The sequence below is a fragment of the Vigna unguiculata genome, chromosome 5 (genome assembly GCF_037176805.1).
Source record: "Vigna unguiculata cultivar grain cowpea cultivar isolate G323 ecotype 2 chromosome 5, ASM3717680v1, whole genome shotgun sequence".
NCBI lineage: Eukaryota > Viridiplantae > Streptophyta > Magnoliopsida > Fabales > Fabaceae > Vigna > Vigna unguiculata.
The window spans coordinates 8,089,739-8,108,938 of record NC_140796.1 but is presented as its reverse complement, the minus strand read 5'-3'; the positions used below and the strand labels follow the sequence as shown (position 1 = coordinate 8,108,938).

Below are 19,200 nucleotides of genomic sequence, written 5' to 3'. Positions count from 1 at the left end.
CAATGCTAGTGCCACGTGTCAGTTTGTAGTTGTATTATTTATTTTTGTTCAATTTAGTCCCGATATTGGTTATTTTTGTTCAATTCAGTCCCTATATTCGTTATTTTTGTTTAATTTAGTCCCAAATTTTGTTAAAATAGAACCATTTAATTTTTAAAATTGACATTATTATTAGTTATTTTTTAAATTCAATTATAAATTATAATATTTAATTATTAATTGAATATAATTCTTAGATTCAATTGTTAAATAGAATATAATTATTTAAATATTATTAAAATATAATTACTTAAATTTTAAAAATATATATTAATATTTGTAAAATTCACATTTAAATTTAAAATATTTAATATTTTTATTGCATTTTAGATATTAAAATCTAAAATATTTTATATGTAAATGTTAATTTTACAAATATTAGTTTATTTTTCTAAAATATTTTTATATATCAATTTTAAAAGTATTTTAAAATATAAATATTAGAAAAAAATTAATAATTATATTCTTATAATATTTTAAATAATTATATTCTATTTAGAAATTAAATATAAGAATTTATTCAATTTATAATTAAATTTAATAATTTATAGTTGAATTTAAAAAATAATAAAAGATATTAAAGTTAGTGTCAATTTTAGAAAAGATATTAATATAATTTGTATAAAATATATTAAATTTAGTGTCAATTTGAAAGGGATAAAATTGATTTATTTTAACAAAAATTGGGACTAAATTAAATAAAAAAAATGAATATAGGGACTAAATTGAACAAAAAAAATAATACTACCACAAACTGACACGTGGCACTAGCATTGACGGCACAATTGTGACTTGACACGTGGACCATTTTTTTGAAATTAAAAAAAATAATAATAAAAAAAAAACAGGAGCTGACACGTGACATGTACAGTTCAAAAACGTTAACTATTTAAACATTGTTAGTGAAAAGGACCAAATTGACCACAATTTGATGAAAATAAGGACCTAATTGAACATAAAACGAAAATAGGGACCAAATTGAATAAAATCAACAAAAATAAGGACTAAATGTATATTTAAGCCTTTTTTTATTGGAAACAAAAATCTTAAATAAAAAAGTTTATAAAACCAAAATGCTAACAAAAGTTCCATGGAGGATCAACGACTAATTTTTAAAGTAAAAAAAAAACTTATTTAAAAATAAAAACAAAAATTCTTAAAAAAATCTTTAATACATTTATTCAATTCAAATTCAAACTCAAAATCGTAATAGACTTAGATCAAATTAGGTTAAGTTGACAACATTTCAAGTTGGTTGAGATATGCTTAGATCAGGTTGAAACGGATCAAGTCCAAGTTAGACAGAGTCAAAGTCATGTCGAATTAGGTCGAGCACGAGTTGGACAAGTTACGTCAAATTGAGTCCTGAACCATAAAGTTCAATTTTGAGTAGAACATGTTAGGCTGAGAAAAAGCAACTCTTTCGGGCTAAGTCGGATAGACCCACGTTAGCAAGCAAAGTTGGGTTGCACCTAGGCTAGGTCAAGTTGAATAAAGACCTTGTCCAAGTTGGTTCCAAGAAATATGGACAAGATTGGGTTTGAACCAACTCAATTACATTAAGTTAGGTTAGACTCAGGTACAACTAAGGTTGATTGAGTTCGTGTAGTTTGAGTCAAACCAAGCCCACATTAGGTTGAGTCAAGTTGGCTCATGTTAGATTAGGTCGAATTGGTCTCATGTCGTACTAAGTCGAGTCGGGCCCATTTCGATCTGAATCGAGTTTGGTCTATGTTAGATCGAGTCAAATTGAGCCCTTCTCAAGTCCAATCATTTCAAACTCACCTCGGGTTAAGTCATTTCAAACTCACCTCAGGTCGAGTCGATTCGAGCCCACCTCAAGCTCAATCAAGTTGCGTCCACCTCAAGTTAAGTCAAGTTGAGTCCAGTTGAGTCCACATCAAGCTAAATTGGGTCAAGCCTATATGAATTTGGGTCGAGTTGGACAATGTTTGGTTAAGTCAAGATCACTTCAATCAAGTCAAATGAGGCTCTTGTTGAATTATGTTTACATCATGTCAATATCAATTTAGACTAAAACAAGACTAGCCTTCGTCAAGTCCATGTAAGAAATATCGAATTATACTAAATCCACTTCTGTAACTCTAAACCACTTTATATAAAGATTTTGGGGTTGGGGTTCTTTCAACTCATTCATTTGGTGTGCCAATAAAAGGGGATTTCTTTTAACAGTTGATTGGTGTTGGTCATGCACCATAGGTCAAATTGATAACTTTGGTAACATCCAAAGATTTATACTTACTTCCATAAAATTACCATATATACCTTCATATTTTTGTCTTAATTTTGCTTGATTTCTTATACATCATAATGGGAAAATCCACATGGAATGACTCATTTAAAAGAATTTCAAAATAGTTTTTCCATATTATGTTTTCATTTGTTACTTTTAGACAACTTAAAAGTATATTTAATAATCTTGTGGTAACTTTAATTGTAACGACCCATTTTATCTTCTTGTAAATGCTGATGAATAGAATTAAATAATTATAACAAGAAAGGGAAAATATTGGTTTGATATCACATTATGTCGAAAAAAAATATATTATTTTTTTAACACAAACTCTGCATTTTTATTGTGCAAATATACTATTTATAGTCAACTTAAAGAAAGATATGTTTTGAATTTTTATAAATTTTAAAAATATTAAATACTTTTCTTAAAATATTTTTGCATTATTTATGTTATTATGTAATTTAAAGGTATTTGTACATCTTTTTCAACTGTATTCATGTATAAAAAATGTATATTCAATATGATAAGACTCGCGTATGGAAATTCTCTTCAAATAACAAGTATAAATTTTATGGTTACTTTTTTTTGTTGTGCATTTAGAAGTGAGAAGAACTTTGAAGGTAAAAGAGAATCGGAAAAGTCGTTTAAAGTAAATTCTTAATTTTAAAAAGAAAAGTGAGAATTCTTAAAAAACAAAGATTAATGTGACAATATGTTGTTGTTTTACCAGAATAGTTGTCATTGCTAATCTATCTTTGCATTTATATTTTGCAAATGTTTTTCATATTCACAACAAACAAACGAAGGGGACAAGGTAGGCAGAGATATCATAACCAAATGTCACAGCACCTTGACTCAATGATACAAAATTGAATTTGCTTAAACAACAAAACACGACAAATTGTTACATTTGCAGAACAGGCTTATTCTAACTACAACAACATCATCACTCTGAATTGGAGTAATTCATGTGACACACATGTTTCATATTTACATCCGAGGAAAAGTACAACTACACTCAGAAAAAAAAAAAAAAAGAAAAAACATGCAGAACAATGGTTGTGACTTGTGAAAGGACAAAGGGCACAACAAGAAGAATGAGAAAACAATCACTGCTTGCATTCGGGAAGTGAATCATTGATGGCAATAATCTTCTTCTGCAGCTCTGGCTTGTTGGCTCCTACAAGTTTGTCAAGTTGTTGTCCATCTTTCAGAAAAAAGAAAGTTGGTGTGGCTTTGATGTCCCATGTAGTGCTGAACTCCTGCAACACATGCAGTGAATCAACAACTTCACTTTTCTAAGAAATGGTAGATGTCTAGAACACTTCACACGAAACTAAAGTTAGGGTTAAGAATGTTTTTAGTTCCTCAATTGAACTTTGACACGAAATTAAAATTTGTTTTTGTTCAAAACTGATATATTTTAATCCTCAAATTTAAAAAATGAATGAGTATAATCCTTTTAATCCAATTACGTTAAATTTTGTTGATGTCTCAAACACGTTTCTTAGCTGACATTGAAGTAAAAACGTGCCAAACGGTGTAAACTCAAATGCTAGCACGTTTGGCACATCAAGAAAAATAATTAACATAATTAGGTTAAAAGGACTATATCCATTCATTTTTAAAGTTTAGGGACCAAAATATATCAAAATTTCGAACATAGACAAATTTCAATTTCAGTTCAAGATTCAGGAAGTAAAATCTTATTTAACCCAAGTTATAAAAGAAATTTACCAATTAAAAATTCATTTGAAATTGGTTCTTTGTTTCTTATCAGACAAAAAAAAAAAAACTCATTTGTATCTTATATGTGTGATACTGTGGACTTGTTCATGTTGAAGGAATATGTTTGCTTCAGGTGGCACTTGAGTTTAATATTTTTGGAGAGGAACACTGGTAACTGGTTCATGTAAAATAATGCTACATACAACTAGAGTACTTACAGTTAGTTCATCCACATCCACTAACAAGAACACCATGGATGTGTATTTCTCAGATAACTCGCAGTAATATGGCGCAATCACCTTACAAGGACCACACCATGTTGCACTGAAATTCGCAATCACCTGTAGAACATGGATTTATAGTATTATTTATTGTACCAGAGCAAACAAACTAGACAAATACTAACTCATGTCTTAAGGAAATAGATTAAGGAAACAAAAATGGAAAGTTTTATATTCAAAAAGAAAACATATCATTTATTATAAATATTAAAGTCATTTCACACAAATTGACAGAAATCTCATATCAAAGTAATATGGTCAAATTATAATATAATGGATACAAATCTCATCTCATCTTACCAGGTTACTTTTATATGATTCAATTAAACCTAAATTCTACTTTTCGAAAAGAAAATCATTGTACCGATAAGTTGACAAGTTTAGGCCTGTCTTTTAGAGAAGTGTTTAAATGGTATACGGTTATGTCAACTTCTATAAGTCTGGACTTTTATCATAATAGGTTTATTTTTCTTATGTAGAGGGCTTCTTAGCTAGTGTATAGCTTTATAGTTGGCCTGTTTTTTGTTCATGCGTGTCGGTTGGGTCCCTCCATGACTTCTTTGTATCTTTCTTTTTGTTTTTAATGATATTTTCATATGATGGCAAATAATAGACGTCCAACCCAGCTGAGACACCAAGGATCATAGTGATGCCTAACATGAAACTTTTATTTAAAAAATAAAAATCTACTTTCTTGAGAGATTATTGCAGCATATCAATGATCTATATGATCTATTTTAGCAAAATTTGTTCGGTCTAATCCGTTATCGGTCCTCTTTATTTTCACTCAAATAAGTTTTGTGAGATTGAATTAGGTTTAAATTCGACTTTCTTACGGGAGACTGAGGTATTAGTATTAAGTGTTCATCCAAACAACACAGCAAGATAGAAACAGGTCTTGAATTTTACTGTCCTAGAGAGAAAAAAGGAGGGAAAACTTACAATTTTGCCATCCCTCCTTGCTTCTTCCAAATATTGATCCCAAGCTTCTTTGGTGGTAATAAGTTTCACATTGCCAGCAGCAAACTCCACATCATGATCAGAATCACTATCCTTAGCTTGAGACTACAACCATTAGAAACATGAACCTTCTCAGTCAACTTTCTTATCAATGAACAATGTGGACTCATACATTATGAATTTCTACAAGCATTGAGGCTGCAAAAGGTTGACATGGCTAAGACATTTCACACTTAAAAGCTCTTTATGGTTAGCTGGGAGAAACAGAAAAGCTAAGGCTAACAGAAGAAACATAAGTTACAGATGGAGTACAATCACATAATGCTGACTTAACAATAGCGTTAGATCCATAACTCTCATTAGGTTGTTAGATCCTGCAATATTCGTTTTTCTATTCTTGTTTCATTACTCTCCAATCTATCTGCTACCGTTTACACACAAATTACAACACAATTCACATGAACAATGGTGTCCAGACACAAGGCCACTGTAAAAATCTCTCAGTTCAAAATCACAAACACTATCAATGAGAAAACACCCTACAAACTTTGCAGGAAAATTATTTTGCTTTAAGAGACTGCTATCTGTAGAACAAAGAAATTTATCAGAGGTAACGGGAAAAAAGCCAAAGCATACCAATAAAGAAGATGATTGATGTATCAAACATTCTCACCTTAGCAACACAATTCCCCATTTAACTGTTTGAGAACCTCAAACTTGTGAACTTTAATGGATGGAAGCCTGAAAGGAAAAAGACAACCATGTCAGCAGATAAAACTTCTCTTAGTCCACCAAAACAATAGCCTTGTCAGAGGTAAAAGCAAAAATTAAGCAGGATAAGAAAATATACACTTTTATAAATGTTCACCGAACCAAATATCAGAAATCACTTCCTAGCGTACATTTTCATAACCCACACACAATTACAGGACAAGAAAAGGTGAAATCTGATAATAGATAAATCAGAAGAGGCAAAAATAAGCAGGGCAAGGAAACTGTTTTACTCGTCAAGTTGAAGCAGAGAGCAAGAAAACCTCCACTCCTCCACGATCACACGAAGAGTAAAGTTTGCTTAGTAGAAGCCAGTAGGAAAATGAGAAGAATATGAAGAGACATCAAAGAGACATTTACATGGTTTATTTCTCAAACAGTTTCATCCATTCCCAGCAACAATGCCATAACAGGACCTCCCAGAAGTGCAGAGCAAAGTAAACAAACTCCCAAGTCCCAACATTTAGACTCTTTCTAGGAAAATTGCTTTTGTTAAAACCCAAAAGAACACAAAACAGTAATTCAGGAATCGCGTCAAAAGCAAATTTTCTAGACCTGGCATGTTAAAGTTGCAAGCTTTCCATAATTTTCCATACATCAAAAACAACCCCATCAAAAATAAAAGCAAAAAAGTATATATATAATTCAATGAAAAGTCACAATTACAACACCTCAGAAAGACGAGATTGCTAAATAAGAGATAAGGGTCAGTTCAATGATGAGAGACAAATCGTACCCAAATAGCGAAATTGAACTGAAACGAGTAAGTGATTGTGAGACAACACAAAGTGCTAGTGCTACACCTCGGATTCGGAGAAGATTAGGAAAGAGCTATCGCGGTTAGCGTGGAAAACAAAGATTTTGGTGTTGGTTTAAACACAGAATAGTAACAATAATAAACAGAGAATTCAGACAGAAGCTATTTATAATTTATAAATTATACATAAACAAATAATTTTGGTTTGGATGCGTGATGTGATGAATCATAAAGCCTCCAACTTGGAAAGTGGAGAAACTTGTTTAATATATTACCATTAATCCCTTGAAGCTACCTAAGGTGAATATATAAAGTAACCATTCAGCCTTAAAAACTCCGAACCACAGTTTCACTCACAATAGATACTCCTAAAACGGTTGTCTCAACTGCCATGGATTATGCTTATTTAATTACTAATTTCAGCTTCAAAGTTTGAGGTTCCTTTAATTTCATAAATATAACTGTTAATATAACTGTTATCACTATTCTAATTGTCACTATTTTCATACCATTAGAATTATTATTAAGAATTGTTCACCAAATAAGATATAAGTTAAAAATAATGTTTTGCCTTTTATATACAGACTACTTGTTCAATATTTATTGCTGTCAAATTTTTCCCGTGTCATTCCTAAAAAATCTTAAAAAAAAAATAATGTAACAATACTTTTTTCATGAGAAACATAAACTCAAATGAAAGATAATGAGCCTAAGCTTGAACTTTAAGACTGTCAAGGTTCAATGAATTCCTTTTTGTAACTCTTCAAACTTCACAAACCAATTTTGCTTTCTTCAGCTGCTTCAGATGAGTCAATATATTTATAATAATTGAAAAAAAAAAGGGAAAATGATTGTGATAATCACCAAAAAGTACTGGAGGAACCTTTTCTCTCAATCTGATTTTGACAGATCAAGTCCTTCACTGCAAATGTACTACGAATTTAATTTTACTTTTTTATGAATTAAAGTTAATTTCTTATAAACTAATTTATGAAATTATCTAATATAATTCATCATTTTTTTTATTTTTAAGTTGTATACAAATTAATTTTTTTTCTTTTAGTCTTGCATCATTTTGGGTGTCAAAGTTTTGCATTATTTATTGCACATTTATACTGGTGAATTTTGAAATTATTTTAAAGATTTTATTGAGCCTTTATGGTTCGTTTCTATTTTTCTTCGGCCGGTTTTTCTGTTGAGAAGTTCACTGGCACTGAGTTTTGGTACCTTTTGACTAATTTAATTGGGAGTGACTTTTATATGTTTTTTTTTTCTGTTTTTTCATTTTAAAATCTCATTCTTATTACATATTTCTAAATAGAGATAATAATTTATAACTCACTTTAAAATACTACTCTTTAATTCAAACTAACTTGTTAAAAGTTAATTAAAAAAATAGAGAATCCCACCAAAATCTAAGATTTATATTTATATTAAAGCTGTTAATTTAAATTTACTGTGAAAGATAGATTAAAAAAATGTATAAAATGGTTCACGTCTAGCCAACATAATTTTTTTCTCCTACATCTTAAATGGATTTAGCTTAGCTTATATTTTAAATTTTAATTTAATCTTATTGCTTTTTCATACATATTTATTTAAAAAAATAAAGTGTTTCTTAATTAATTTATTAAAATTAATAAATTAATTAATAATATACTTACATAAAATTAAAAAAAAAAAGAGATTATTTTAGTAAAGCTAAACTAAAAACAATACTCAAATTTATAAGTTATTTAAATTTTAATCCTTTAAAAAAATATCATAATTACGTGTCTTGCATGTATATATTCCTGCAATATAATTATAAACCTGTGAAGTTCCTATTATGATAAAGTAAAAGAAAAAATTACTCTGTAATTTGTAATGGATAATGTTAAATAAAACCCTATCATTGCCAGAAAGACCTAATGTACCTAATATTCTTTCAAAAAAGTCTTGATTAATTAATTAATTAATTAAACAGAATATTAATTTGGAATATCAGAATAGCTATCTAGAATCTTGGATTTTTAAACATTTAACAGAATATATCAGATTGTGACAGAAAAAATAAGAAGAAAAAAAGAAATAGAAATGGTGAGAGTCTGGCATATACGTATCAATGGGTGTCACGTGGTATTATTAAAGCATAGAAAGTGCTTTTCACGTTTGTCAGAAAGAATTTTAGAAAGAAAATAAGTGCTTCGTGACTGTGGCCATTGAAACTTCAGTCTAAGAAATCAAGTTAAATTGAATTTAACTAAAATTAAAAGAAAATTATTATAGTTAATTAGAATTTTGATCCATCTTTCAAGCATGGATTTACGGAAAGATATAATATCGATCAAAACTCAATCATAATTTATATAAGAGATTGGTGTTAGTTTTAATGTAAAATCTTAAATAATATGTTTAATTTTTTATTTAATGTGGGATTTATATTCATAATTAAATAAATTTGTAATAAAGTTTATTTTAATTTTTTTTTTAAATTACAAAATTTTTTAGTATTTTGTTTAATGAAAATTGAGGCTTATTTTAAGTATTTAATTTTAAATCCAAACCTACCCAAATAATTGTCGTTGTTATTGGGTAGTGATCAGCCATCACACGTTTTCTGATCTCAAGTATCAGTGTTGAACTGTACTTTGGAATTTTATTACATATTTTAGGTATTTATTCAATTGACTAATTGGAAACTATTATATAAATACCAAGTTTTTCTTGATGTAATTATATATTCAACACTCATATTTAAAAATAATTAAATTAAAATAACTTGACATCATGTGTTCCATGAAAAATTCAAGTACATCAAAATAATGAGTGAGATTTAAAGTAAATTTGACAAAAAAAAAAAACATCTTCAAGAAGAAATTCATATGCTGGACTTTTGCCGACATAAATTATTTTTTATAAAAATCTGATAAATATTTTTTAATATTAGAGAATTAATTTAGTAGTTTAGTTTTCTTTATCCTCGATTCTCATAGAAATTTGGACCCATATGTCTTTGATTCTTATAGGATTTTTTTTTCTTAATAAACTACATTTTCTTTCTTTCAATGAAAAATGTTTAAATGGCACTTTTCTCTTTATATTTAGTAGAACAAACAAACATTTGAATAGTAGTAAGTAATTATAAAAATGTCTCTCAAAGAGATTTTTTTTTTTTTCTTTTATACGAGCCAAAAATTAGCTGAGCAAGTTTATACATTAGTTTTTTAAAAGATTTAAAATTTCAATAAATCTGACATAAAAGGGTATTTAATAACTATTTATGTATCTTCGAAATATTAATTTATTAACTACTTTAAAAGGCTAATGTAGTTGGACTTCATGTAAATGTTTACTCTTATCAATATACAAAAGTAAGTTAATAAATCTAAAGGTTTTAAAGTAAAATAAAGAAGTACTAACAAGTTATCACTATATTACAAATCTAAGTCTTCTTTCTTAAACAGAAGTAGTTTTAGAGATGTTATTTTCATTATGCACAGTGACTTTATACCTATTAAGAAATTAATTTTTCATTTATAAATTATTCTTAAAATATTTATCTCCTTAATATAAATTATTCTTAAAATATTTATTCTTAAAACTAATTATAACTTTTTAGAGAAAACAAATTTTAAAATTAGTAGAATCTCAATGTATCTTTGACTAAATCATGACTTATCATATCAATAAATAATGAAGTGGACTTGTTTAGTTTATCCGTTAAATTTAGAAGTATATTTCTTTAGTTTATTATTAATTAATGTAATGGAGCATTCATTATAACGAAGCATCTCTCATTATCTTTATTTTTGATAATGTATTGTTTTTTCTAATTTTAATAGCATTTATTATGAAAATCAAGCTAATAAAAAAAATGGGATGTTAACAAAGATATACTAATGTTATTACATTAAACTTTTCCACCAATAAAGCATAACACAAACAAAAATCTTGAAGGTGGTTAAACTAAATTTATCATACCACTAAAAATCTTCTTGAATAATATAAAAGTAGGCATTCATATATATAAATTTAAACTCACTATACTTTCGTATCTGTTTGAATACATAAAAATTTAAAAAATAAAAATGGTTTCCACAGCTGGATACCAATTATATGTATGAAAGAGAAAACATATTTTGTTATGAGAAAAGAAAAATGTAGCTCTAATAATTTGTAAGATTATTTGAGAGTGAAATGAAAAATTTAGGATACAAAAAGATGAGACAATAAATTTTGGCAAGCTGGAGTGAGTCCCACAAAAAGAATCACAAACTACTCTTTTTTGTTGTGTGGAGTGTAATAATTTGACGTACAACACAGACAGTTCTGCAAAGCTAAATAACAAAAGCACCAATTTCTGTCAAACCAAACTCGGACCTTAATAACCACGCAAACCAAATCTCTAAATACAATCATCGCTCACATGGGGAATAAATCCAATGCTCTTTCTATTATTATTATTATTATTATTAATAATGGTGATGGCCATGTAATGTGTAAATTATTATATTAAAGAACTTTTCTTTTTGACAGGAAACACAATCATTTTTAAGGGATTTTCTATGTCTATATTAAGCTAATGCTTCTACCACCACAACCTAAGCTTCGACAGTCCTAAGTAGTGCCTATTGGAGAGTATCTAACATAATCTTAATATTTGCAGATAGTGCCATCGAATTAATCTTAGTTTGAAGAAAAAATTCGATGACTTTCAAAAACATGTTTAGTTGAAAACGGTGTTGAGAACATAAACAGAAACTTGTGCCACATATCACTATTTCTACATTACTGGATAGAGAAAGTTACAACACAACCATGACACAAATAACATCCTGTTCATGCGTTTGCATCATGATAAAACATCATAGTTATTTTTTTTTATCAAATTAAGACACCGCCCTTCCCTATCCCTCATAACAGAAACATAATCTCACCCCGGAAAACAGGAAGAGAAAAGCAAACCCACAAAAGTATTGATAGATGCCAGCCATTCTTCAATATACAATATCTAAACACAAATCAGCCCATGGCATACTTCTGGGTCCAGCTGCGAGCAGTGGCCTCATACTTGGCCCGGTCAGTTTTGTACATATGAGCAATTTCCGGAACAAGTGGGTCATCAGGATTTGGATCAGTCAGCAATGAGCATATAGAAAGCAGTACCTGGGGGTCACAACCAAAACATAATAATTACAAAACCCATCATACCTTACATTCCTCTCAACATCACTAATCAGATTCACATGCAACAAATGATTATATAACATTCCTAGTAATCAATTATACAAAAAGCGTCCCTTCTTGATAGGGTTGAAAACTATAAACACCACGCTATAGTGGCCATATTTTATCACATAGAATTTAAGATGATAAAAAAAAAACACTCCCTAATTATGTTGCCAGAATGCTAAATAACCAGCCACAACTAAAAATCAATCTACCCATGGACGGTACAAAGTTACAATTACAACGAGTAGAATGGGAGATTATCAACTATTGATTATGAATTAGAATACAACTAAAAATGGAGAAAAGCATAGAGAAGAATTTTTCAAGGAGTAAATTAAGAGAAACCTCTCCTCCAATGCTTGTTAGAAAACTACGAATAATTCAAAAAACTCTCTTCATGAACCTATAAAACACTACTCAGTCCTTGGCCCTTTATTCTTAATTTTTTTGCCAGAAACTACCCATGGCAATGATCTATGAAATCCCATAAAAAGTGGCAGTGGTGGTGGATCAAGACTAGTATCCCAACAGAGTAAAGCTCATCACAGATTTGAAATCAAGCTAATTTAAAATGGACAATTCAAGGAATGAAGGACTGAATAAAAATATAGTGAAACTTTGGAAGCCATGCCAGTTATCGTATGATATGCAGAGTACACCCAGTGTTCACAGAGAAAGGTTGCAGAAAGAGAAGTATGGTAAAGAGGTTATAAACATGAAGAGTGAGGAAACAGTAACATATGAAAATGTGAAGTAATTAGTAACATAATAAGTTCACAGTACTTGAATTGGGACCGATCCATATATATATATATATATATATATATATATATATATATATATATGTGTGTGTGTGTGTGTGTGTGTGTGAGCATTTTAAAGTATAATAGCTTTAATAGAGAGATGTAATAGAGAGACGTATAAGCTTCAAAACAAATATACATATAATAACAGACAAAGCCCTAAAATAAAGTGGCTGCTCATACACAGACAATAACAATCACAATAGTAGTAACCAACCACCACTAAAATTTTTGGGAGATAGGACCAGCATCAGACATAGTCAGGAGACAACAAGGGCCCAAAAAAGTGTAAGAGAGGAAAGAAAAGAAATTGTAAATGCAAAAGAAACTGTAGAACATGAAAAAGGGAAAGAAGAGTGAGCGAAGATGCAGAAACATGAAAACCAGCAAATGGGCCACACTGGATCTCAATGGGGGTAAATCTACACACATTGGTTACACACAACTCAACCCAGTTTTGGAGAAAACCCAGTTTCACAAGAAATATGTGTTTCTGTAGCAAATCACGATTCTTGTAATTCAGAATGCACAAACATGAGAAATGCTAAATGACTCAGTAGGCAGCAGTGAGAATTGTATCATATGAATCATAACACAATTTGTACAGTACAGATAACTATGACCTAGTTCACAACAGTGTTTGACTATCACGCCCCATCAGAGTAAAGATTTTACATTATATTTTAATGAGAAGTCATACATGTATAATTTTAAAGTCATATAAAAGTTACCAAGCACACCATAGCCATACATGACAGTCAGTAATACATAAAAAACTTATCAATGTTGATCCAATCTAATTTGAGAGTAGTTTAATTAATGAAAACAAAGAAGTAAATTGTAGTGACTCTGTACAAAACTGCAAATATTATTCAGTGGTTGCCTCTTCGTAATTTTCCCTCAAAACTCGATTTGAGCCATGCAATTCAAATATCCATATACCCACATATTTTGAAACTAAAGAAAAGCATACTGAACCTTGGAGATAGTGAGTGCGGGACTCCACTGCTCTTTCAGGATATCAAGACAAATGCTACCATTACTATTGATGTTCGGGTGAAAGACCTTGGTCCTAAATGCAACCTGGCCAGGCCAAAATGTGAGAAATTTAGAACACAGTTAAAAAACAAAGCCCCTAAAAACCCACATGCAGACTTCACACATTACCTTAGGGGGCTTGAAAGGATAATCCGGAGGAAAATGGATAGTGACTAGGAATACACCTCCAGCATAAGGACTATCCGCAGGACCCATAATTGTTGCTTGCCAATGGAACATGTCCTCAGCTACTGGACCTGAAAAATAAACACTTGCATTTGCAAATACTAGAAAAAAACTTGAAACTCAAAAACATAACACAGTTTCAGAAAACACTCTTCAACTGCAATTTTGGTTGCAACATCAATTAGTGCGCAATTTCCTGCAATGAAAAGGAACGCTACCACAGCCTTAATTTAAAACCGATGCATGTTCATGATTTATCCTATTCTTTATTTACATAATTTTACTTTACTCTACCATGGTTAGTAACAGTCCACGCGCTCAAGGTTTACAAAAAGCGGCAGAAACAACAATTTTTTTAGCTTTACATAAAAAAAAAATCATTCAACCCCTGAACAAACACAAACCCAGAAAAAAAAAAAACCACTTTTTTTACAGCACAGTTAGAGGAGACAAATATATGGTGGTGGGGGTGTGAAATGAAGAAGAAAAAGAGATACCAGCGCTGCAAGAAGTTGGTGGGTCTTTCTGCAAGTCCTTGAGCTCCTTGAGGATGCGCTTGGAAGCCATGGGTGGGACGATACACGTTCAGATCTGAAAGAGAAAGAGGGGTGAGAAAGAAACCCTAGAAATGTGAGTAAAAAAGTGAAGAGGGAAATAGATAGAGAAAAGAGAGAGAGAGACATGGTGTTGGTGTGAGGCTGAGGTGGTTGGATGATCAGGAATGAGGGACAGATCAAAATGGAAGAGGAAGAGACGCAGCGTCAATCCCTCGCCTTCCCAATCCCAAACCCTCTCTCTCTCTCTCTCTCTCTGAAACCCTTCTCTCTCTCACACGCCAATACCCACAAAATGGCCCTTTTTAGATGGATATATACTCACACCAAATGACATCTATGTCCATTTCCTTTTTCTTTATTCCACCCTTTGTCCCATGTTTTCAACATAACATAACCCTTTTCATGAATACTAATAACGTAGAAAAATCCAGAATTATCATAATGTTTCTTTGAAAGATATATATTGTGGGGTTTCATTCAAAACTAGCAACTACACCATAGACTAGCAGAGGCAGAGGTGACTTTTATAGTGAGATGTTTTGACTCAAGCAAAGTTGCATTCCAAGTTCAAGAATACGTAGGGATGGAAAGAGAGTATGCAAAAATGAATAATTTCTCACTTTTTCTGTAGTTAATAAAAAATATTTTAAAAAATATGTTGCTCAATATTTACATATTAAAAAGAAAAAAAGTTGATTTGAAATAATGAATTAGATTTGTTTTATATATTTATTTAACTGTGTTTATTGTCTCTGAATTATTAAGTAATTTTAGTTTTACTCTTTCTTTAAGAGTTTAATTTATTTAGGTTTCTTTCATTTTAAAATTTATTAGACTTTATCGTCTAGACGTTAATGTTTTTTTTTACATCACATTTCGTTTTAAGACATGATTACTATTATATTACACTTGTCACGTGAAAAATAAACAATGAGACGTTTTTTCTTATGAATTGAAAAATAGTGGTGGAAATTAGGGCAATTTTGAGAACGAAATGCGTTTTGTGGAAATTAATTGAAAGTGTGGATGAAAATTTGACCAAAAAAAATACACTTTTGACGAAAAGGATTTTTCAATTGAAAATTTAACAAAAGTGGTGAAGAGGATTTTCGAAAACAAAGAACGCGTTTAAATATAGGAACGAATTTATAATTTTGAAAGTGAGGTTAATTTGTAATTTTTGTTTTTTGCAATGTCGGCTTGTTTGTTAAGTGTGTTTAGGGTTACCATTGGTTTGTTTTAATTCAATGTTGATTTACAATGTAGGGTTTGAAATTGGGTTCAATGTGGTTTTTCATGAGATGGTAAATTCAAAAAAGAAGGGGATGAAATATGTTGGTGAGGAAGTACATCTAGTTAAAGGAATTAATCTTGATCGTACTTAAGAGCATTGGGTTAGGCTAAAGATTTCAAATATGGTGGTAATGTTAAACTTTGGTGGTATGGTTCAAAAGAAAACCTATACAATAATCTTAGACTATTGAGTGATGATAGGGAATCAACTAACCTAGCTAACTACACAAAGCTTAATGAAGAAGATGTTGATATGTATCTTCAACATATGCCTAGTCAGGCAAAAATAATTAACTGTATTAGGGGATTGGATGAAGTGGTGAGTGAAGAGACGGAAAAATAAGAGGTAGGGGAGGAATATATAAGGGAAGAAGAGGTAGTGAAGGAAAAGGTAAGGGAATAAGAAGAAGGCAATGCGGCTGATGGTGGTATTGTTGAAGATGAAGAAGAAGGAACATGTTTTGAACCGAGAGGCAATAAAAAAAGGGAACATGCTTCGAATATGTATTGAATTTGATGATTATGTTTACAATTGATTAGAACATGAGTAATTAAATAAAAGAAAAGGGAAAAAAGGGAAAGAGGTAAAAAAACAAAAAACAAAAATAGGAAGGAAAAAGAGGAAAGTGAAAAATATGGGTTTTACATAGATTCCATTTATGCATCAATGCATTCCTCCATCATATCATCATACTTCATGAATAGCATTGAAAATCAACTCAAAAATATGTTTACCTACATAAAAATTAAGCTTGTGATTCTCAAAGGGAAGTTTTTGGATTGGCACCCTCTAGATTGGTCTAATCCATTTTTATAAGAAAATAAAACTTTTTTTTATCATGATCTTCTACTTGATAATAGCTACCAAATCTTTTGGATCAAGACCCTTTTCTTAAGAGTGGTCGTATCCGTTTTTAAGAAAGAAATATTTTTCGATTGGGATCATTTACTTGGTAATAGTCGCTGAATCCTTTGAATCATAACTCACTTCTCAAGATTGGTCTAATCCGTTTTAAGAAAATCAAAAATTCAAAACGATAATGTTTTCAAATTGAGGTCTTCTACTCAATAATGATTGTCATATCTTTGAATATAGACCCCCTCATCGGGATTGATCTAGTTCATTTTTTTTCATAACTAAAATTTCAAATAAAAAAAAAGTTGTCTCATAAGAGGACCATCCTCGTAGGATTGATTAATGATTTATTTCTTCCTTTTTGGACAAGACCATTTCCTTATGAAAGATCAAGCCTATTTTTTTTTATGGATCATGACCCTCTTCTTAAAATTTGTCATTGTATCCACTTGATTTGTTTTTCCTTTTTTTCTTTGAAACCCGAATTAAATTAGTGTTTTTATCTCTACTTATTTTCTATTGTATCAAAATTTAACAAATAAATAAATATTAATGATATCAATTATATAATATTAAAATAAACAAGTTCATAAACAAAATATTAATGCTTAAAGTGATAAAAAAGTTATTAACTTAAACCCAATTTGAAACCTTACTCGATAAAACAAAAGAAGAATGGAAGGAAAACGAGATGATGGGATGCGACCCCAAGCAAACGGCGAGGCATAGTGACAACCAGGTGATGCGAGGTCGAGGCACAACGTGATGAAGACGAAGACGAAACGTAAATATAAAGGTCATGTTCACATTTGAGGTTGTCAATTAGGGGTTTTTAGTTTTTATTTTGAATCTTTGAGTTGGAATTTTGATTTGGTTTTCCAAAGGATAGATTGTAACGACAATTTTTCTTATCGTTTTTGTGCCCAATATGGACTCGGTGACTTGATCTCCCTCACGAGTCTACTTCGAGTAAATTGAGTCTAAGCGAGTCTACTCCGATCTTACTAAAAATGATTTTACGAACTAATCAACCCATGTAAGGAACCAAACTCCTCATACAATTTTATGAATCAACTTGCGAATTTGATAATCATATGTTGCATTAACAATTCCATAAGTACAACATTGACCCTATCACATAAAAAATTAAAAAAAAAATTACGAAATAATACATAACATTTATAAAGACAATGTCAACATTAATTTATCGTCATACATATCTAGAAAAAAAAAACCTAAATTGAATCGATCTAACACAAAATCAAACTTAATTGAAAAAAATGTTGAAAGAAAAAAAAACAGAACAACCAAAATTAAGACCCAAAGAATAATCAAACATTTTTTTTTTTAAATATTACAATTTCTTCTTCCTTTTATTTCAATCAAAGCATTTTCTAATGTCACCATAGGCTTCTCAAGAATGACTAAAGAAATCATAACGTTAAAAAGTGTAGGAAGAAAATGTCCAACTTCTATAGTTTGACTCAATATAACCTTTATAATTATTTCTGGTCCAATTTTTAATATTTGTAGAAATTTAATCGAACCCCTAATTAATTAGAGTTAGGTGGAATTAATACTTTCAATCTAAAATTAAACAATTGAATTTCATCTAACCCATTTTTAGTCGTTGAATACGAACCAGATTACATCAAGTGATTTTAATATGTAATCAAATTAGAAGAAGTTAACTAAACTTACAATAACAACTACACAAAGGTGTTAGAAAAGTAATTGAATCTAACCTATCTACCTACTTCTTGAATATAAACTAGATTACAAGTCAACCCATTTTTACGTGGAACCGAGTAGAAGAAAGTAAATCAACTTGCAATAATGAAGACTACATAAAAGAGTTAGAAAATTATTTCTCCTCTTAAATAATTTTTTTTTTTAAATTTCAAACTCATTAACATTTTCAATGAAACATTAATATTTTTAGTCTTATTTTATTTTTAAATCAAGCACTCTTTAATATATATTTTTCAAGAAAGTAAAACTATTAAAAAAATAGTAACTCTACCGTTATTTCTAATTTGTTAAAAAATTATCAAAACTGTAATTAGCATGAGACAAATATTATAATAACAACAACAATAATAATTAAATGTAACAAATAGATTAGTACATTGACGGAGGAGAACATTCAACTTCTTAGATTGGGTATAAAGATAAATAAAGATATAATACATTTTAATCTTCATTTTTACATTTACCGTTATTTTAAATTATTAAACACTTTTAATTTTTTTTACTATTATATTCTTAAAATTAAACTCTTACTATATTAACGCCATTTTTTATATATTTTTAAAATTAATGTCTTAGCAATATTATATTCTTTTTATATGTTAGCGTTTTAAGAAAAGTTATTTAATAAATATTTAGATGTATAATAATAGTTATAAATATAGCCATGACAAAGATAATACACAAATCTCATTTGAGTATAAAAAAATA

The 19,200-nt window shown here is 29.7% G+C and overlaps 2 protein-coding genes across 4 annotated transcripts; both read right to left on the bottom strand.

Moving 5' to 3' along the window:
- Positions 1-3,123: 3,123 nt before the first annotated feature.
- TH9 (thioredoxin H-type 9) lies at positions 3,124-7,117 on the bottom strand. 3 transcript variants are annotated; one of them, XM_028070803.2, is made up of 5 exons: positions 6,773-7,117; positions 5,939-6,006; positions 5,248-5,370; positions 4,243-4,365; positions 3,124-3,558 (listed from the first exon to the last, which is right to left on the bottom strand). In XM_028070803.2, exons 2-5 carry the CDS (start codon positions 5,957-5,959, stop codon positions 3,406-3,408), a joined length of 420 nt encoding a protein of 139 aa, XP_027926604.1. In that variant the 5' UTR covers positions 5,960-6,006; positions 6,773-7,117; the 3' UTR covers positions 3,124-3,405. The 3 variants fall into 3 exon arrangements, with proteins under 3 accessions (XP_027926604.1, XP_027926605.1, XP_085529268.1); XM_028070804.2 differs by lacking the exon at positions 6,773-7,117 and adding an exon at positions 6,270-6,564; XM_085673142.1 differs by lacking the exon at positions 6,773-7,117 and adding an exon at positions 6,397-6,564.
- Positions 7,118-11,537: 4,420 nt separating this feature from the next.
- On the bottom strand, positions 11,538-14,907 carry LOC114184105 (ubiquitin-conjugating enzyme E2 28). The gene is made up of 5 exons (XM_028071348.2): positions 14,716-14,907; positions 14,532-14,625; positions 13,978-14,105; positions 13,789-13,893; positions 11,538-11,941 (listed from the first exon to the last, which is right to left on the bottom strand). Exons 2-5 carry the CDS (start codon positions 14,599-14,601, stop codon positions 11,798-11,800), a joined length of 447 nt encoding a protein of 148 aa, XP_027927149.1. The 5' UTR covers positions 14,602-14,625; positions 14,716-14,907; the 3' UTR covers positions 11,538-11,797.
- Between the last annotated feature and the right edge of the window lie 4,293 nt (positions 14,908-19,200).

Bases quoted from the DNA above. Each gene is read 5' to 3' on its own strand.
- LOC114184105 (XM_028071348.2), bottom strand. From the start codon at position 14,601: ATGGCTTCCAAGCGCATCCTCAAGGAGCTCAAGGACTTGCAGAAAGAC. The intron at 13,894-13,977 runs GTAATGTGTGAA...TGGCCTGGCCAG, and splicing joins ATCCTTTCAAGCCCCCTAAG to GTTGCATTTAGGACCAAGGT. The intron at 11,942-13,788 runs GTTCAGTATGCT...TGTGACCCCCAG, and splicing joins CCGCACTCACTATCTCCAAG to GTACTGCTTTCTATATGCTC.
- TH9 (XM_028070803.2), bottom strand. From the start codon at position 5,959: ATGGGGAATTGTGTTGCTAAG. The intron at 5,371-5,938 runs GTGAGAATGTTT...TAATGGTTGTAG, and splicing joins TGGGGAATTGTGTTGCTAAG to TCTCAAGCTAAGGATAGTGA. The intron at 3,559-4,242 runs GTAAGTACTCTA...CATGTGTTGCAG, and splicing joins TGGATGTGGATGAACTAACT to GAGTTCAGCACTACATGGGA.